General features: G+C 35.6%; 1 protein-coding gene across 3 annotated transcripts in view; it reads left to right on the top strand.

The window, feature by feature from the left end:
• The window catches only part of LOC145688180 (uncharacterized), a 156,979-nt gene that overhangs the window by 129,020 nt on the left and 7,208 nt on the right, over positions 1-20,751 (top strand). For all 3 annotated transcript variants that reach the window (XM_081762036.1, XM_081762039.1, XM_081762038.1), the window contains exon 3: positions 1,182-1,936. In XM_081762036.1, the coding sequence (XP_081618162.1) occupies positions 1,188-1,936 (749 nt within the window). In that variant the 5' untranslated portion in view covers positions 1,182-1,187. The remainder of the gene's footprint in view (positions 1-1,181; positions 1,937-20,751) is intronic.

Genomic DNA, 20,751 nt, shown 5'->3' with positions numbered 1-20,751 from the left:
TCAGAATTGCTATTTTGTGTGCTTTTATGGAAATATTTTGTTTGGCGTTTTGGTACTTGCATGTTCTTGGTAGACAGCTCACCAATTCGATTTTTTTTTTCCCTATTTCTATTGCTACATGTTATTACATCTTTTCAGCTTCCTTTGCTGACTTGATTCGTTTCCTTTCTTCATAAATGTCACTCTCCTTGAAGTGAGAACAAATTGAATTTATTCACCTCCTTCTCTCTACCTTGTGGTTTAGACACGTCGACACACTCCCTAAAAGTGACATTTTATAAGGGATTTTTTATTCTTTACGTTACTCCATTACAGTTTCGGAGCTAGTTTGTCTTGAACGATATCGTAATATCTGTAACTTCATGTAGTCATTCAGTTAATAAAAGGATTGCTTTATGCAGTACCAACAATGTGAAACCGAACATTGAGGATCGAAAAACTTGTCCAATCACTGGTAGTAATTAGGCTAGTGTTGGCACTCATGCCAATTCCTGGATTCTATTAATCTACAAACTTGCGGTAACTATCATTACAACTTTATATTTCAAAAAGACAATGACTAAGTTACATGACAAGTCATTTTAAGAAAAGATCCTAGTCATTGATTCCTGTGCCAATTAGAGACATCAACGGGCACCGTTGAATATAGCTATATTAGTCATACTAGCACCCCTTAAAACATCCCCTGATTTCAACAAATTGTATAATGGCTTTAGATATTTTCCCTCATACTCAAGCACGGGACTCTTATATTAATGTAAATATACACAAAGAAAACTTAATGTAAGTAAACTATAATCCTTGATTTACTTGCTAAGAATTCATGGTCTCGTTTCCTTCTTGGTGCTAAATTTTTAATGTACAGAAGTGTATTTCCATCAGTATAGCAGGAAGTGTTGTTTTTTTTTAGTTTTTGCGATAATATCTAAAATTATTTTGTTCTTACTTTATAAATTGTTTGTCCTCTCATGTATGGCATGATTCAACTTTAAAATTGTGTTTCTTTTCAATTCTCATGTATTCCGGATGAGATATTGCCGAGTTGATAATAAAGCTATAGCTGACAAGAAAATGAATTCTTGTACCAGCATCTTTTATTTTCTTCATCTTATTTCAATGTGTATATTGTTATAGTTAACTATAATTTCTATTTGGAACTTATGTTTCATTTTTCTTTTCAGGTTCTGATGTGGAAACCAGGGATAGTGTTCCTGCTACTACCTGGCTGCTTTTGCTTACCAGATACCCAAGGAGCTCAATATTTACAATCGGTTATCAAACAATTGCAAGATGAGAGGACTCCAACCGTTAGTCTCGACTCTCAACCTGCGGAATCAGTTCAACCAGTCGAAACCTTGGAGATCCAAGCATCAAGTCTTGACCCACAGGTAGCTCCGGCCCCACCTCTAACCAAAGATGAACTTGCTGCATTATATCAAGCTGCCATAGAGAAAGGTGCAGGATTGGATTTATCACATTTGGCAAATTTAGGGGGTTCTCTAGGAGACCCAACTACTGGAACTTTGGCAGGTTATTATTATTATTTCTATCCTATAAAAAGCTTCAAACAAGCTCTCAAAGATGAGAATGTGGGTCAGCAGTTACAGCAACAACTTCATCATCAGTATCTACCGCTTCCACATGGAAACTATGGAGCAACTCCACCAGTAAACGAAAAATCTATTGAACCTTTATTCATGGCGATTGCAGGTTTTATTGCTATGTCTAGCCTTTTTCTGCTTACAGTCCTTTTCTTCCCCAAATTTGGTCTTCTCAGGTCACGAGGACTCATCGTTCTAAAGCATGCCCCGGATGAATTGGCTGCTCTCACAAAGCTAGTCATGCAAGCTGTCGAAGGAAATGATTGCAGTAGGCGAATAACATGTGAAGTGGGAAAAGCACTCAGGAGACTTAAGGTTCCCAGCAAATCTGTCAGGTAAATTAAGATATAGACTAGAATAATGTAAGTGTATACAAATTCATAATGATGAGCTCAACTATATTAAACATTTAAATTAGTATAAGAAGATATTTTCAACTCTTTTCGAGTCGAAGCACTGTTAATGCTGACGTTATACTGAAGTACTCCAATAGAATGCATTAGAGGTACACGATCATGTTTATAATAAGGAGGTATATGTATGTGACCTATTATTGTTCGGATGTATGTGTTCATTTTTACTTTGTTTCGTCCAACAAGATTGTAACGGGCTATTCACATAGACCGTCACCCCCATATTTTAACGCCAACAAAAATCGCTTCAGTGTGTTTTGAATAAGCACATGCACATATAACCGCCTGCAATTCCGTCGGCCTTTAACAGTGAAGAAACTTTCGCGAGTGGGTGAGTACGTGTTAAGAAGGAATGAAATCAATGCTACCGGGATCTCACAATTTCCATATAGGCCTATAATAAGATTTTTATATATATTTATATTTAACTCTGATATGATTAATAATGAACTTTTACTGAAAATTTCTTTAATTTAACCGAAATAACTTATGTAATAACAACTGTTCCGTAATTTTAGTCAGGAGATATGTAGTATCTGCATATGTAACAAATATATATATTAAACAGAATCTTAGAGTCAGTAATCATTCGTAAGAGACTGTTTGATATATTAAAAATTCCATTTTCCACGTTTGGAAGCGATGAAGTAATATCTAACGGTTTCTTAGATTTAAAAAAATGTAATAATGATTTATTCATTGAGCTTATATGCAAGGGAAAATATTAACTTATTTTATCATAGCTAACATGCGTACCTTCCCAGTTCGAATGTTGATGGGCGCATTTATAGTTTCTATTCAACATTGTGAGATAGTTGAAAAGCTACTTAAATTAAAAGGCTTTTAGCTTTAGAATTAAAAGCAGATGTATAGAAATATACCATTGATTAAAATTATATTTATGTAATTATAAAACACTATGAATGGTAAACATTTGATTTTATCAATACTTTAGTCCTGCTTGATTGGAAGCCATGTATGGCATGGAACGAAAGACGAAACATTCTTCTGTGTTTTGTCACTGTACGTAATGACGAGGCGGCATGAGAAACTGGGCCACATAGTTTTGTCCATATTGTAACGTGCTCTCGTTATAAAAGCGAAGCTCGTTCGTGGAGGTTCTAGCTATTTTAATATAGTCTAGGACACGTTTCACGTAAAAATTAAATTTGTCTATATACGTACCTTTTGTAATAATCATCCATGGTAAGACGACTCCAGAGTACATTAAGTAGTTCAACAAACGCAGGGCAAGCATAAATTTAGGAGAAAGTATATTTTTGAAATAGTAAGATATTTAAGTCCTTTTTACTAATGACTATAAACTTCCTCGAAATTATATTCCAAAAAGAAGATACGAAAAGCCTCTCATCACACACATTTAACAAGAACTGTATACTGTTCCATTTAAACAAACACTTGGCAAAATTCATAATCAAACATTAACGTCTTCAATGCTACAATAGTCCGAAATTTATCACTTATTATTTAATATTAACCCTTTTTGTCAGTAAAACTGATTTCTTCAAAACATACGTGTAATTCAAAAAACAAACTCACCATGATCATGTTACACCCGGGAGATTGCAATATGTGCACTCATATACGTTTTGATAGAAGACCACTTGCTAATATTGAAAAATTTAACTTCTCGCGGTAATAGCACTATGAAATATAATACTTTTAATGAATAACGGACTGCAATTTACTTCAAATCCAAGAATAACTTCTTTTCTATATTTTCCAAATGCAATACTATTTTTCTTTTTAAGTTTGCCCATCTAACTTTTGCAAACGATTTAAACACTTTCCCAACTACTGGAATCAAACACTCCACTTTGTTAATTTCAGTCTGAATGACCTTAACGTCACCCAGAGGGATAGAACCAGAACAAGTAGTTCCCAATATTGCCAGATATGGCGCTTTAAAATCGCCTATCTGATTGCATAACCGTCTCAATAGAAATGAGAAAAAAATCGTAACGTCAATACGGTACAATATTGACGAAGATTGTTCGAACTTTCGTGCTTGGTACGTGCATAGGTGTCACCAAGTAATGTAAGTACGAGACAGCAATAATCACTTTCAGTTCGTAACTTTCTATTGAGTGAATAAAATTGATAAAAAGAAGTTGATAAACTTAATAGGGTGGTTCGAAAAAATAACATTTTTCTATTTCCGGAACATAGTGCGCAAAAGTTGCCATTGGTATAGACAAGAAAAAAAAACAAAAAGAAAAAAAAATATTTACATATCTTCCAGTCCCGCATCGCCGTTGAAATTTGAAAAATCCCGTAAAAACAATAAATTTTCAATATTTTCCTAAAGGGACTCTAATATAGAATGATGACCCTATATAGCCTAAAGGTATCTTCAAGTATGTAAAAACAACTTTGAAATAAATAAACTATATTTATATAGTATCTTCTGGTCGCGCATCGCTGTCAAATATTTGCAAAATTTGCGAATTTAGCAAAATTTGACGGTTTAACATGTTTTATATTTTCTTAAAACAAATAAGAGAAGGACGCTATTCACCACGTGGGGGTGGCTGCACGTGGTGTTCCACTCCCCAATCAGCCTTCCAATGATTAGGGTGTATTATTTACCAGTGTACTTACAAATTTATAATTTACATAATTCTTCCCCTAAAAATTTCTATTTTCTCCTTTACTTTTACCCATTACTAATGACTTTAAACTGATTTAAGCGGGGTCAGCGGTGGAACAGTGGTAGAACGTTGACCTCTTGTGCATGGGATTCTTGGTAGGATTCAAGCTCGCACCAAGTGACTTTTGTGGTGGACGAGCACCGTGTGTGAGAGTTTTCTCGGGATTCTCCCACTTTCTTCATTCCACTATTTCATTCATTTCTCATCATCACCGTCTCCTTTACCCTAACCGGCATAATCGTGGGACGTAAAACTTAAGATTCCATTTCTTTCATGTTTTTCTGATTTATGCGAAAATGTAGGCATGGATGATCTTGACAATAGTGTAGCTCTGATGAAGCCGTCTGTAGCACTGTGTCCACACACCATACCAGAAGCTTCCATCAGAAGCTCTGACAGCATGAGTATGATATGGGAACTTCTTGAAATTCATAACTAGCTTAGTGTCTGCTTATAAACTACCTTATTTCATCATTAGTCAATGGTCTAACATAGAAGAAGTAAGATTGCAAGTATCCCATTGTATTATTTCAGTGTAAGCTTTAGCTATAAAGTTCATGTTTGGGGCAAAAATGTCTAATAGGATTACTTTCAAAAGCTGCTTTGCTTGCCTTCAAAAGTCGTCTGTACATAAGCTCTCGCATGTGGTTTCTGTTATCAATGACCATCGCCAAAAGCAAATTTTCGGGATGAGCAAAGTAAGCATTCCGTTCTATAACGGGGTCTACAACTTATTTAAGCTCTTCTGGCAAAATACCGCTTTTTCTGAATGGTCTTGTAAACATGTTGTGGACTTTCGGTCAAATAGTTGCTCAACTTAATGGCAAACCACATAGACATATATAATTTTAAGATAATTTGGCTCATTATCTGAAGTACTTTCCACACTAATGTATAGCCGCAAAACTATTAGCTGTAGTGAACCATCTTGAATGTGACAAAGGGCCAGAGTCACGAACTGAAAAGTCTTCAGAACAGTGTCCTAACTGGATGACTTGATACGTCCAGTAAATACAGGTGGTCTTTGCTGAGTATCTGCCTGACTACTTCAGAATTCACACAATTGATACGTTCAAATTCAATAACAGGTAGAGTGTGTGAACACAGTACTAGAGACGGCTTCATCAGAGCCACACTATTGAAAAGATCATCCATGTCTACATTTTCACGTAAACCAGAAAAAAAATGAAATCTTTAAGTTTTGTCCCACGGTTATGCCGGCTCGGCTAAAGGAGACGGTGATGATGAGAAATGAATGAAATGGTGGAGTGAAAAAAGTGGAAGAGGTCCGAGAAAATTCACACACACTGTGCTTGTCCACCTCAAAACTCACTTGGCGCGAGCTGGGATCGAACCAAGAACTTCATGCACAAGAGATTAACGCTCTACCACTGTGCCACTGCTGCCCCGCATAAATCAGAGTTTAAAGTTATTAGTAATGGACAAAAGTATAGGGGAAAATGGAAATTTGTAGGAGATAAGTTATGTGAAATTATAAATGTGTAAATACAATTGTAAATAATACACCCTAATCATTGGATGGCTGGTTGGATAGTGAAACATCAAGTGCAGCCACCCCCACGTTGTGAGTAGAGTCTTTCTCTTATTTGTTTTAAGAAAATATAAAACATGTTAAACCGTCAAATTTTGCTAAATTTGCAAATTTTGCAAGTATTTGACAGCGATTTATTTTAAAGCTATTTTTACATACTTGAAGATACCCTTAGGCTATATAGGATCATCATTCTATATTATTCAGTCTAAATTTATTGTTTTTACGGGATTTTTCAAATTTCAACTGCGATGCGGGACCGGAAGATATGTAAATAAAAATTCTCTTTTTGTGTTTCTTCTTGTCTATACCAATGGCAACTTTTGCGCACTATAGCGTTCTGGAAATAGAAAAATGATTTTTTTTTTCGAACCACCCTACTGCACACTAAAGAATGTTTGTATAATATGTTGCACAGAGACTACTGTGGCTATCAACCTCGTGCATATATATTAAAGAAAACTGACGGAACAGTTCTCACTGACACAGACAGCAACTTAAATAGATGGAAAGATTTCTTTGATGAATTTCTTAACACGCAACGAAAAACTAATGTGCATGGAGAAAGGAAAATACACACCGCAGAATCGTATATCACAGAACCTAACCGAATAGAAGTAGAAATCGCTATGAAAAAATTAAAGAAATACAAATCTCCGGGTGTAGACGAAATTCCGGCTGAGTTAATTTTAGCTGGAGGCGAAAAATTGTGGAACAAGATACACAAACTCATTCCCCTTACCTGGAACAAGGAAGAATTCCCACAAGAGTGGAAAGAATCAATCATTGTTCCAATTCACAAGAAAGGCGACAAAACTGACTGTAATAATTATCGAAGCATTTCTCTTCTGTCAACATCCTATAAAATCCTCTCAAACATTCTATTAGCAAGATTGACCCCATACGCAGGTGAAATTATTCTAGATTATCAGTGTGGATTTAGACGAAATCAATCAACTATTGACCAAATATTTACCATTAGACGAATACTCGAAAAAAAGTGGGAATACAATACCCCAGTACATCAACTATTTTTTGACTTTAGAAAGGCTTACGACTCGGTTAGGAGAGAAGCATTGTATATACAACATTCTTACAGAATTTGTGATACAAATAATAATAATAATAATAATAATAATAAAATAAAATAAAATAAAATAAAATAAAATAAAATAAAATAATTAGATTAATTAAGATATGTTTAAATGAATCCCAAAGTAAAGTCCTGGTAGGAAAATTTTGTCAACGAGCTTTTAGGTCCAGAATGGCCTGAAACAAGGAGATGCGTTGTCGCCATTATTATTCAGCTTTGTTCTGGAATACGCTATAAGAAAAATCAAAGATAGCAACCAGGGCCTAAAGTTGAACGGGGATCACCATAGGTTATGTCATATGCTAATGATATAAATTTAACAGGGAATGATAGGAGAGCAATAGAAAGAAATGTAGAGGTCTTGTTAAACGCTTGCAGGGACATGGGTTTAGAAGTAAATGCAGAGAAAACTAAATACATGGAAGTTTGTCGGGATCGTAATACGGCAAATTATGGATGCGTTAAAATATCGAATAATACTTTTGATAAAGTGGACACTTTCAAATATCTAGGATCAATATTAACAGACGAAAACCATATTCACGAAGACATTAAATGTCGACTAAAAGCAAGGAATTAGTGTTATTATTTAATACAGAATCTCTGGTTGTCGCGAATTCTATCGAGGAATTTGAAGCTTAAAATATACAAAACGATAACCATGCCTTTTGTTCTGTATGGTTGCAAAATATGGTCGCTTATTCGGAAGGAAGAACATAGATTGAACGTATTTGAGAACAAGATCCTGAGACGAATATTCGGACACAAGAGAAACGGGAATGGGGAATGGCGGAAACTTCATAAAGAGGAACTACACAATTTATACGGTTTACCCAACATTGTTAGGGTTATCGAGTCGGGGAGGCTTAGGTGGGTAGGTTATGTAGCCAGGATGGAAGAAAGTAGGAACGCTTTCAAAATCTTAGCTGGAAGACCAATCGGAAAACGACCATTAAGAAGACCTAGGCGCAGGTGGGAGGACAATATTAAGAAATATCTCGCAGAAATAGGAATACAAAGTAGAAACTGGATCCAATTGGGCAAGGAGAGCTTTTGTGAACGCAGAATTGAACCTTCGGATTCCATAGGCCATATAGTTAGTTAATTAGTTACAGAGTAGTAGGGACCGGCGTTTGCCCGAATGACTCATTCTCACTCTCTTTTATGACCGGGATTTTTGAAATTTATTCCCTTTTACGGCTAAGATGAGTGCTTTGGTACCTCGATTCTGATTGGCTGAGAGAGGTCACGTGACTTTAAGCCCCGCCCACGCGGGAAATTTAAATTTCTAGGTCACGTGGTATGACGTCATGAGTCACCCTGCGGGGAAATCCCTCACCATGGATTTTTGAAATTTGTTCCCTTTTACGGGTAAGATGAGTACTTTGATACTTGATTCTGATTGGTTGACAAATGTCACGTGATCTTAGACCCCGGGATATTTGAAATTCGTTCCATTTTACGGGTAAGATGAGTACTTTGATACTTGATTCTGATTGGTTGACAAATGTCACGTGATCTTAGACCCGGGATATTTGAAATTCGTTCCCTTTTACGTGTAAGATGAATGCTTTGGTACCACGATGTTGATTGGCTGACAGAGGTCACATGATCTTAAGCCCTGTGACTTTTGAAATTCGTTCCCTTTTTACGAGTAAGATGAGTACTTTGGTATCACGATACTGATTGGCTGATAGAGGTCACATGATTTTAGACCCGCCACACAGTGAACAGGTTACATGGTATAATGTGGGGAAATTCCTCACTTATTTGTTTTATTTTATGTGTAAGATGAGTGTTTTGGTACCTCAATTTTGATTGGTTGATAGAAGTCACATGATCTTAGCCCCCCAGTCCATGAGGGAAATACAGAGCGATATGACGGCGATCCATCCTAGACCGGGATTTTAGAATTTTGTTCCCTTTTTATGGTTATGCGTAAAGTTCCCATGGAGGGTTCAACCTCCTCCTTAAATAAACCTTTTTGGTATCATGATATTGTACTGAAGTTTACCTTAAATATTAGCATTCTCTTTGACAGATAAGATGATTACCAGCTTTCTTACCTTGATGGAGATCCTGTCCTTGAATTAGTAGCCTATGTCTCTGGAAGTAACAATGGTGAAAGAGGGTCCATCGTTGTCGCTTGTAGATTTCTTATAACACATTGTTGTGAGTTTAAGCGATTTTTTAAACGCTCAGTAAGCGCTTCATTAATGGAAACAGTGTTGCCAGATTTTTTCTTACCTAAACTGCTCCGATTCTTTTCGAAACGGTTCCGCAGAGTGCAAGAAATTGTAAACTAAAATTTTTTTTGAACTAAAAAGATTTGTAACTAAAAATTTTCAAACAAAAAATTTTCGAACTAAAAATTTTGAAAAAATTTCAAAAAATTTCGAACTAAAAATTTAAACAAATTTTTTCGAACAAAAAATTTTAAACTAAAAATTTTCGAACTAAATTTTCAAATTAAAAAACTTTTCGATCTAAAAAAAAATTTTAAAAATTTTCAACCCCAAAAAAATTTCGAACTAAAAAATTAAAAAAATTTTCGAACGAAAAAAAATATTTTAAACTAAAAACTTTCGAACTAAATTTTCAAATCAAAATTTTTCGAACTAAAAATTAAAAAAAAAAATTCGAACCATTTTTTTTAAAAACAAGTTTCGTACTAAAGATGTAAACCGCATTTGAAAATTTTCAAATCAATTTTTTTGAACTAAATTAAAAACCAAATTTTGGACACTATAAATTCTTTAATTAAGTTTTCGAACAAAATCATTTAAACCAAATCTTGGATATATTTTCCACCTTAAATTTTTCAAGATTACCATGATTTGAAAACAAGTGTTCAAGGTTTCAAGAAATAATAAAACATATTTTTTTCAACTTGTTGTATTTTAACGAAAGGTATGTGCTCTTCTCATACAAGGTGATTAACATAATAAATACAGGATCTAGTTAATGAATATTTTGGACGCGTCATCATCTTCGAATCTTGTAGACGTATCCTGTAAAGAAAAAGAAGAAACGACGGATTACTTTAAGAATTTCTTTTTTTTTCTGAAACAATAAAAAACGAGTAAACATTGATAAGAGAGAAATAAAACTTACTTGTAAAAGATGTATCTGTTTAGGCTCATCTTCCTCCTCGGGTACAAGATGACACCATTTCATCCACTGATGGTGGTTTATGAACTCTTCTGGGTACTGCATTTTTCTTGGTGTTGCTCCTTTATGGTCAAGATTCCCCCTTAGGTACGAGATGACTACATTTCTTCCACTGATGGTGTTGGTGGTTTATGAACTCTTGTGGGTACTTCATTTTTTTTTCTTCTTGGTGTTGCTGCTTTGTGGTTAAGGAGTGGAAAAAGGAAAAGGAAAAAAGAAATGGCGGCCTTATTGGGTATTTACAGTTTCTTCTTCATCTTCTTCTTTTTCCAGTTCCAACTTCTGTTTTTTAACGTACCCGTACGGAACCGTATCGTAGGAATTGAGTTCTTTAAATCGACGTTTTGTGTACTGGATGCTGTACATTTTTTCTTCTTTGCGTGTGACGATGGTATGGTCTTTGGTCCTGCATATCTTATGGGGGATGGTAATGGTGACTTGTCCACGGCATTGATTTGTAATCATTTCTTTTAGCGTGTTGAAATTTAATTGCTGTCCTGCATTGTAGTTTAATGTAAATCCTCTAATTTTACATATGTAGCTGGTGATGTTGGTATCTGGATTGTATATTTCTAAGCTATAATTTTTCGGTCCTCCACTGACAAATGTCTTGATGTATGCTCTTTGTCCATAAGACTCCATCTCATCCGATAAGCATCCCAAGTACGTTGAAGGTTCAATGGTTGGCTCCCCAGGCTTTTCTGTAAATATCACAGAATCCGTGTCGAAATATAAAACACGTTCCTGCAACATTTCCAGGTACTTGTACAGTTCCAGACGGGCCTGACATGTTGTAAATGCACCTAACACGACATTGGTGTTTCGGTTTTGAACAGGCACATGTTCATTGTACTCCCAGAACGCATACAACATCGTATCATTGATGGGTACAATTTGATGGAGTTTAATGTCGGGGGAAGTGAGTTTTTCATAAAATTCTTCTGGCCGATCAATAATTGTGGTCTGGCTAAAGTTTGAACGTTGCGAAAGTTTTCCCCATAGAGCGTTAACACAAAGCTTAGATAAACTTCTTCGTGCAGGATTATTTTCAATTTTGGACGGATCCAATGCAATACCTTCACGCTCCAGGACGGTTTGTATAAATTTTGGTTTGTCTTCTTCGGTGACACAGGAACTGGGCCAGCCAGAAGCTTCCATTTTCGATTTCAAAAACGTATTGATATATTCCGTGAACAAGCCACCTGTTTTCGTGATGGGATCATATTGTTCAATGTCATAATCCCAAATTTCAAAGATTTCCACCGGTTGATATCCTAATTCTATTGCCTTCTGTATTTCATATGATACCCATGTTCCAGTGAGGCACCGCTCCTGATCGTTGTGCGTACACGTTGCTGCAGGGTCTGGGTTCATTTCTTCGGCACACGCAGCACACAGTGGAAAGAGTAGTTTCTTGTTACATCGGTAAGGCAGGAGACCATGATAAAGATGGCGACTTGGTAATATCGTCATTTTGATCAGACCATTGACTTTATTTATTGGTGGTATATTTTCATCACCCTGTAGATAAATTCTAGGATGGCCTACAGGGTATTTAGCACACTTATTTATGTAAGGATAAAGCGAAACAATATCGAAATATTTTATTACTTCTCCTGCTTTTTCGTCGACTTGGTGGTATAATTTCACGCAATTGGTCCTTCCTCCAAAAAAGCTATCTCTTGGATTTAATGGTCTGCGGTTCATGTACGGGTGATTCTTCAGATACGTTGCCATTGTTGGATTTTGTTTTAAGAACTGATTAAATTCGCACTCCCACATTTCATGTACAATGTACCCCAATTCACGCAGTCTTGCATTTTTTCGTTGCGTTCGTTCATAACGGAATTCCATAGTGTCTTCTGGAATGCCGTAGATGGGCTGATTACGGCCTGTAGTAATACATACTTTACACCCGTGATAAAAACAGCCGGCATGCTCGTAGATGTGCTCCTCTAACGTCTCAGGATCTTGGTAGTAGCCATCAACATGGAATCCCACAATAAACACTTCTTTTTGTCGGGCCGCATGTAAGATTTGTTTTCCTTCGGTTTTTTCAATGTAGGCCAGCCATTGCATTGCAGCGATCGATTGGGTACTTCTCCATCGATAACCATGTGCCGGTAGAATTCCAATGGTGTTGGGTTTGAGGAAATTCCGGCGGAATACTAAATTGGAAGCACTGGCAATCGTGATCGTCTCCAAGAAGGGATTCACTTTGGTTTCTGCTTCAAATGACGTCATAAACGAAATGCATGCTTGTCGCAGTACATTGACATCTTGAATACAATACTTGAGAATTTCTTTCTGGAAATCAAACGTGTCATTACGATGATCGTTGTACCACTGCATGAACTTGTTCCTGTCTTCGACGCTCATTTCATTTGCACCATAATACTTTGTTTCTGGAAGTGGTCCAATATACGATTGATTTTCTTTGGTGTTGAAGAAATGCGGGAAGTAGCCTTTGGTTGCGGGTAAATTGAACGCTTTTGACAATTTGCTTAATGCCATAGGCAGGAAGTTCAAAGAGTCAATGAACGTCAGATTATTCAAGGTTAAACTCAGTATCTTGGTCCCATTTAATATGACGTCAGGTCTCCATTGACATTGTTCGACCATGGTCTTTAGGATAAAATGTCCATCGTAGCCCTTCGAGTTGTGAGCGAGACAGAAAATCCTATTTATATTGGGACGACGTTCCCGCAAGTACTGGAGAAAATCATAAATTGGATCGTCTCCTTGGAAAATATGCTGGCGCTGACCACACGTACTGCAAGACTGCTGGATATTATCGTTTTCAACACAAGCATAACATACTTGTTGTGCAACCAATAAATTCGGAACGTGTACATACGTATTATCGTCAATATTTTTGTCCTGCATAGATTCTATATCATAGAATATCAATAATGCTTTCTTTGCGTGCATGAGTGAAGGAACACCAGGTTTTAAGCATTGTTGATCGGGAAGCATAAAACATTGATGTGATCCTGGAACAATCTTCTTACAAACATTGCAAAAGATCTCATTACAATCATGAATGCGTTGTCCACTTCGTACAAAAGAATATACTCTGTAGCATTTAGTACATTGCTTCACCATTTTGCATACAGGTTCCCCTTGATGATATACAATATTACGATGATTATTAAAACATTCTTCGCCGTAAAATTGACGATTGCAGTCGTTGCACAGCACTAGCGTTTGATTATTGTCGCATAGAGGTCTCTGTAAACATTTGGAGCACGTTACAGGACAATTTTTCACATGTCTGTTACGTTTACTATACTTTTTATGGCACGCTTCACAGTAGAAATTGGTTGCAAAACAAGCAGTTAAAGATTGGATGATGTCAAAGTGGCCAGCCAAACAAATCAAATTTATGGGAGTGCGATTTTCATCGTTGGGTCCCTCGTACATGATATCATGGCCTGTGAAACTGGTATACACAGTAATTTTATATTCTTTGAGGTATGACTGGAATTGTCGTATTTCATTTACACTGGCACCATGATCCAAATTGACTCCTGCATTTGCACATAACGCATCGACTTCTTGGTCCACAACATATTTCGATTGGCGTTGATACTGCTTATAACGTTGCACATCTACATTCTTGTATGCCTTCAGGCCAATAGCAATAACAAGGGCATACGCCAGGCACCTTGAATCTTGATTTTTTACTCGTACAATCCCTTTTTTGCAACGTAACAATTCTTCATTTTGAAGTACTCCTTGCCGCAAACCGCCGCCGTAGCCACGTGGAATATCCACACGATGAAAATGAACGGTGAATGGTTCGTGCAGGAGAAATGCATTGTTACTTTGTAAAACTCTTTCGAACGAGGCCCACATCGTTTCCAGTGTCAAGTTTCGTGCTTGGCGAAAACTCACCCAAAATGGTTTATTCGTGTTGCGTGGCGATATTACTGATAAACCAACCATCGCCTCATCGTCGACATTGACTAATAAATGGTCCAGCATTGCTTGGAAACTATTATGCACATATTGAATAATATCGGTTCCTACGGGTGGTGCATTAAATTGAATTTCGAGCATTCTGCCCTCAATGTTAAATCGTCTATAATGACGAGTGATTTCATTGCGAACAGTAAAACTCGATTCGGCCATGGTTAAAATGAAAACAAACAAACAGGTACAATTGCGATAAATGTGTAAGGGAAAAAGGAATTGAGCAGCGTGAATTTACTACAAAAGAAAAGAAGAAAGAAAAATCTTAATCATCTGATAAACAGGAAATCATAACATTCATGATAAATTCTTAACTAAGTAATTCATGTAAAGGTCCTGAGTTTGATTCCTGGCGGTGACGTTCAGAATCTCATTATGAAAGCACGTGTACTAGAAATCAAAGTTTTTTTTTAAATAATTATGTTACTGAAATGTGTGTTTTATTGCTGTCATACTCGAGACCATTGCATCAGCATGTAACTGACCTACCATTCTATAGTGATAAAAAGAATGCATGAATGAATGTTTCATCAGTGCTGAGATGTGACAAAGTACGCGTAAGCATTTTTCCACTCACAACGACCTTTAAATGATGCGTTTGCAAGTTGAAGAGATTCACCAAGCATTAACGTTACGCATACGTAATTGTCAAAACAAAATCTGTATAGCGTAAAACTTTTAATCACATATTCATACACTCGTGGCTAAGCGGTTAGCGTACATGCTTTTAACGTGAAAGGCCCTGGTTCAATCCTCGGTGGGTTTGCTTTCCACGTCGGGGCGCTGTCAAACCTTTTCTGAAATGTATTATTCTCATGCGTTATCATACATTCTTTTCAAAACTAAGCTAAATAGTTGACGTACACACCTCTGGCTCTGGTTCAATCCCGGGGCGGTTGCTCGAATATCACGTTAAACTGAAGGGACGTTAAACTAAAACAATGGTTTCAAAGGGTATCGAGCAATATTATTCTCAGGCATAGTTTTAGAAATTTTGTAATGCATTCTTTTCAAAACTAAGCATACATATTTTCTGACCATGGTTCAATTCCCGACGGGCGCTCGCTGAAGGGACGCTAAACCATATCATTTCTCGTGCTTAGTTTTAATGTGTGGGGGTTCCTGATTCGTACTCTCACTTTCCCATTCCACTAATTCCACATAGCGTAAATATTTCGTACTAAAAGTAAAACAGTGTATTCGTGATCCTCCCACAAATATAAAATAAAAATGATTTTCGAATCTTGTGTGAAAAATAAAATCTCACTGAACTTACCTCAAATTCAATGAACAAAAAGTCGGTGCAGTAAAGCTTCTTAAATGAAGACACTTTTAAAAAGCAGACCTTCTCACTTGACAGTTGAGAGCGGTGTAGGATTTGAAAAATGAAATTTAGATTTTTATTTAGGTCGCTGCGAAAACGATGTCATCATCAACCAATCAGAAACGAGGAAATTTATAAAATGACATCACAACGAACCAATCAAAACGCTCGCTGCTTTTGTCATGAATCACGAACGAAAACGATGTGTAACAATCGATCGTGACGTCATTCATGTTTCTCAATAGTTACAACATCTAGTATCGCAATTCCTATCATGACATCATCCCAAATGCCTTCTGTCAGGATCATGTCACTACCTGTCGTAAATTGTGACGACATTTCATTTTCCTCATATTCCATACGAGAATGTCAATGTTTGCTTTTTTTTCATGAATCATGCTGACACGTTCGTAGTAAAACAAAAGTAATACGATCCGCTGACGTTTGCATTTTCAATCATATGTGCTTCTATGTCAACATACAAAGAAGTCTATCAGCATTTTATTTTAAACCACGAACGAAAGCGTTACACTGTCAGATTTATTTTCTTAAAGTATATGTGTATCCTTTTCAAGAACCATGGTTCGAAACCCACCAAGCATGATTAAAACCGAATTAATTCATAGCTAAGCGGTTAGGATACACATCTTTGGTTTGAAAGACCTGAGTTCGATTCCTGAAAAAACATTTCTTAGGATTTTTCTAAAACTTGGTTTAAATTTCTAGTTCGAAAATTTTAACAGTTTAGTTCGATAAAAAGTTTGATTTGAAAATTTTTAGATGTGATTTACATCTTTAGTTCGAAACTTTTGTTTTTAAAAATGTTTTAGTTCGACAAATTTTTTTCAATTTTTTTAGTTCGAAATTTTTTTTGGGTTCGAAAATTTAGTTCGAAAGTTCTTAGTTTAAAATATTTTTCGAAAAAAAATTAATTTTTTTTAGTTCGAAATTTTTTTGGGTTCGAAAATTTACATTTTTTGTTCGAAAATGTTTTTATTTGAAAATTTAGTTCAAAAGTTTTTAGTTTAAATTTTTTAGTTCGAAATTTTTTTGAAATTTTTGTTTCAAAATTTTTAGTTCGAAAATTTTTTGTTTGAAATTTTTAAAAAATTTTTTAGTTACAATTTTTTTTTAGTTCGAAAAAATTTTAGTTTAAAATTTCTTGCACTCTGCGGAACCGTTTCGAAAAGAATCGGAGCAGTTTAGGTAAGAAAAAATCTGGCAACACTGTTTCCATTAATGAAGCGCTTACTGAGCGTTTAAAAAATCGCTTAAACTCACAACAATGTGTTATAAGAAATCTACAAGCGACAAGGATGGACCCCTCTTTCACCATTGTTACTTCCAGAGACATAGGCTACTAATTCAAGGACAGGATCTCCATCAAGGTAAGAAAGCTGGTAATCATCTTATCTGTCAAAGAGAATGCTAATATTTAAGGTAAACTTCAGTACAATATCATGATACCAAAAAGGTTATTTAAGGATGGGGTTGAACCCTCCATGGGAACTTTAAGGATAACCATTAAAAGAGAACAAAATTCTAAAATCCAGGTCTAGGGTGGATCGTCGTCATAGCACTCTGAATGTCTAGCATTGGGGTGGGGTGTAAGATTATGCGATTTCTATCAACCAATCAACATCGTGGTACCAAAGCAATCATCTTACCCGTAAAATGGAACGAATTTCAAATATCCCGGGTCTAAGATCACGTGACATTTGTCAACCAATCAGAATCAAGTATCAAAGTACTCATCTTACCCGTAAAAGGGAACAAATTTCAAAAATCCATGGTGAGGGATTTCCCCGCAGGGTGACTCATGACGTCATACCACGTGACCTAGAAATTTAAATTTCCCGCGTGGGCGGGGCTTAAAGTCACGTGACCTCTCTCAGCCAATCAGAATCGAGGTACCAAAGCACTCATCTTAGCCGTAAAAGGGAATAAATTTCAAAAATCCCGGTCATAAAAGAGAGTGAGGATGAGTCATTCGGGCAAACGCCGGTCCCTACTACTTACAGACTACTGTAATAAAACATTAAACGATAAATTTGGCAACAGGTAGGACAAGAATTAGGACTGCCAGGTAACATTATTATCATAAATAAGATTTTTTTTAAAAAACTTGTATATCAAAGCAAAACACACGTAGTGTATATATGTGATTCATAGATCGATTTTTAGTCTAGGTGGAAGAGAGCCCTTAGGTTTGAGGACGTGGTGTCTCAGTGGTAGTGTTTATCTTTATTACGTGGGGTCGTTGATTCAATCCCAATTTGCACCAAGTGAGCTATATGTTGGATAAGCCCCGCGCGTGTGTGTGCGTGTTTTCTCGAAGCTTTCCTGTTTCCTCCCACTTTCTTCATTCCATTATTTCGTTCAGCATCAACATTACCGTCTTCCTTAGCCTTGGAACAAAGAACGTTAAACGTTAAACTGAAAAACGAAAGAAATTAAAAAGCTTTCCTTTTCAGAAATTGTATTCAAATAGTGACAGTTTAATATTTATACTTACACACTATATTATTATATTATAGCATATAAGTAATTTTTACACATTGCCGACTAAATTAGGCATCTTCCAGAATATTTTCCCGCAATGGTGTACGGGATCTGCACAGGGACACTCTTGATGATTTTGATGTTACAGAATATAATTTATCTAAGATTCGGGAAAACAAGCCATTATGAGCCTATACATGAAATAGCCAATGTTCATAATTGTTTAAAAACTTCTTTCTTCTAATGCATAATATCCCTTGAATTTCTTTTAGAAGTGCACGAAAACAGCCTAACCACCACATCTGCAAGATTTTTTTCATCCTTCAATTTGCACACAAATTCGAAAAGAAATAAAATAACCAAACAACTAGTTACATTCTGAATTTTAAATGCAATTGCTTCTCTGTTGGTTATCCGTGTCTGCATGACAGTCAGTAAAGGAAGCATTAATCTTTCAAGTTGACAGTTGTTGGTTATTTCACAGTTTTTTTTTTTTTTTTAAATTTCGAAATTAGCAAATGGATCATTTCCCTACTTCCATCTTAGAGCTAGCTGTGTACATATAAATTTTAGAAGAGCATCCATTACAATAGTGTTTATTTCCACGACTACAAGAGTTTTCGCTTGCATTCATAAAATGAACTCTTTCAGTTTTACGTCCCACTATCATGCAGTGAAATCTAAAGAAGACGGTGATGATGAGAATGAATGAAACTGTGGAATGAAGAAAGTGGAAGGAAACGAAGAACCTTCTATTGAGGAAATGGAAAAAGAAGGAGTTTTTCAGTTTTGGAATTACATTTAACAAATTCATTTCCACCTCATTCGTATAGCATTGATTGGTTTATGCTCTTGATTAGCGTTCCTGATTCGCATTCAATCTCGAATCCAATGGTAAACCGTGCACATTGAAAACCCCTACTTCAAACTACAATTTTTTAGATGCTTAACAATAATAATAATAATAATAATAATAATAATAATAATAATAATAATAATAATAATAATAATAATAATAATAACCAGATAATTACCTGTTATTTTAACAATGTTTCTTCTGTGTTGTTAGGAAGTGTACATTTTAATATCTGAAAATTCTGTTCTTATCTAAAAGATTGTATTTGACTCAGAGACGCCATTTGGGAATGGCAGGGGCAGTTGGCCCCACTAGTTCCAGTAGTCCGTACATTTTAATTGAGTGTATATTAATATAGCAATGTAAAACCAAATTTCTTACATCGGGGGAGTATCTTGCTTCCCCCTGGCAAACTTTGAAATAATTTGTTTGACCTTATCGTAATGTTAACTATAACGAATGTCACCTTGTTTATAGTATAAATTTTTATTCCTGATTATTATACTGTCTTTAAATCAGTAGCATCATTTCCCACTTTGCCAGGGTGTCAAGATTGCCCACCGACTAAGAGCTTGTATTAGTTTTTAGTAGTATATTAATATAGATTTTTTTTAAAAGTATGCATTTCCCAAAATCAGCAGAAAATCTGCCCCCTGTCCTCCTCAAATGATGGCCCTCTTAAAATGACTTTCAAGCGGTTAACAGTGGCCGCTCGCAGAAGAGAAATACCTGTGAAACTTTAAGAAAAGATTGCGTGGCAACTGTGATGCAACCCATGAGAATCACGTTTTAGTTTATAGAAGTCTGGTGAAATTTGATATTTTACAACCAACAGTTTTGATGGTGTATGATGAACCCCTAACCAAGTTGAAAGGATTTTGAAGGGCGGACTTTTAAAAATTCTCAGGTTTCGGTTGGATGAAGTTGCATTTAAAATCTCTCTGAAGAGGTTTTTATTTTATTTAACTTTTTTTTTTTTAAATTTCAGTAAATCTTTTTATTCCAGGAAATTTTATTTTCTTTTTACAGCAGTCTTAACGTCCAACAAGATTTATTTTTCATTACGAAATTATTGCAAAACATGTTCAAAAACTTAAATAATACTTAAGATGTTTACTCCCTTTTATCACCCTAAACCAAGACACTTCGAGCTGATTTTAATAACATAAGATCAAAGGCATTCTTCAATTAATAGTTTAACATTAATTAAATATTTTGAAAAAATCTTTTAATATTGTTTTGAAATATTTCAAAACCAGTTTTCAAACGAATTGCTTTAAAATGCGAAAAGAGTAACATGTTTTAGTGCTAATTACAGGAAATCAAGATAAGAGTAGTAAACTATATATTTGCAAATATTATATTAACTGAGCGATTTAAAACTTGGTAGTTAGTAGCATGAAGTAATTCATTCTTCGAAAAATTAAATCTCTTACCTCGGTTTATGAGTGATCGGCAAAGTTAAAGTATTACTCTCAAAGACGAGTTTTATATCGTGTACAATACTCCAATTACTGGAGCAAAAAATTTGTTTCCCATATTTAGATAACCAAGAAAATGTTTCTAAAAAATGGAATAGGATATTATTTTAC

Source organism: Thermobia domestica, chromosome 6, assembly GCF_964235325.1.
Source record: "Thermobia domestica chromosome 6, izTheDome1.hap1.1, whole genome shotgun sequence".
Taxonomy (NCBI): domain Eukaryota; kingdom Metazoa; phylum Arthropoda; class Insecta; order Zygentoma; family Lepismatidae; genus Thermobia; species Thermobia domestica.
Note: the sequence above shows the minus strand (reverse complement) of the source record. Positions and strands in the feature narration are given on the sequence as shown.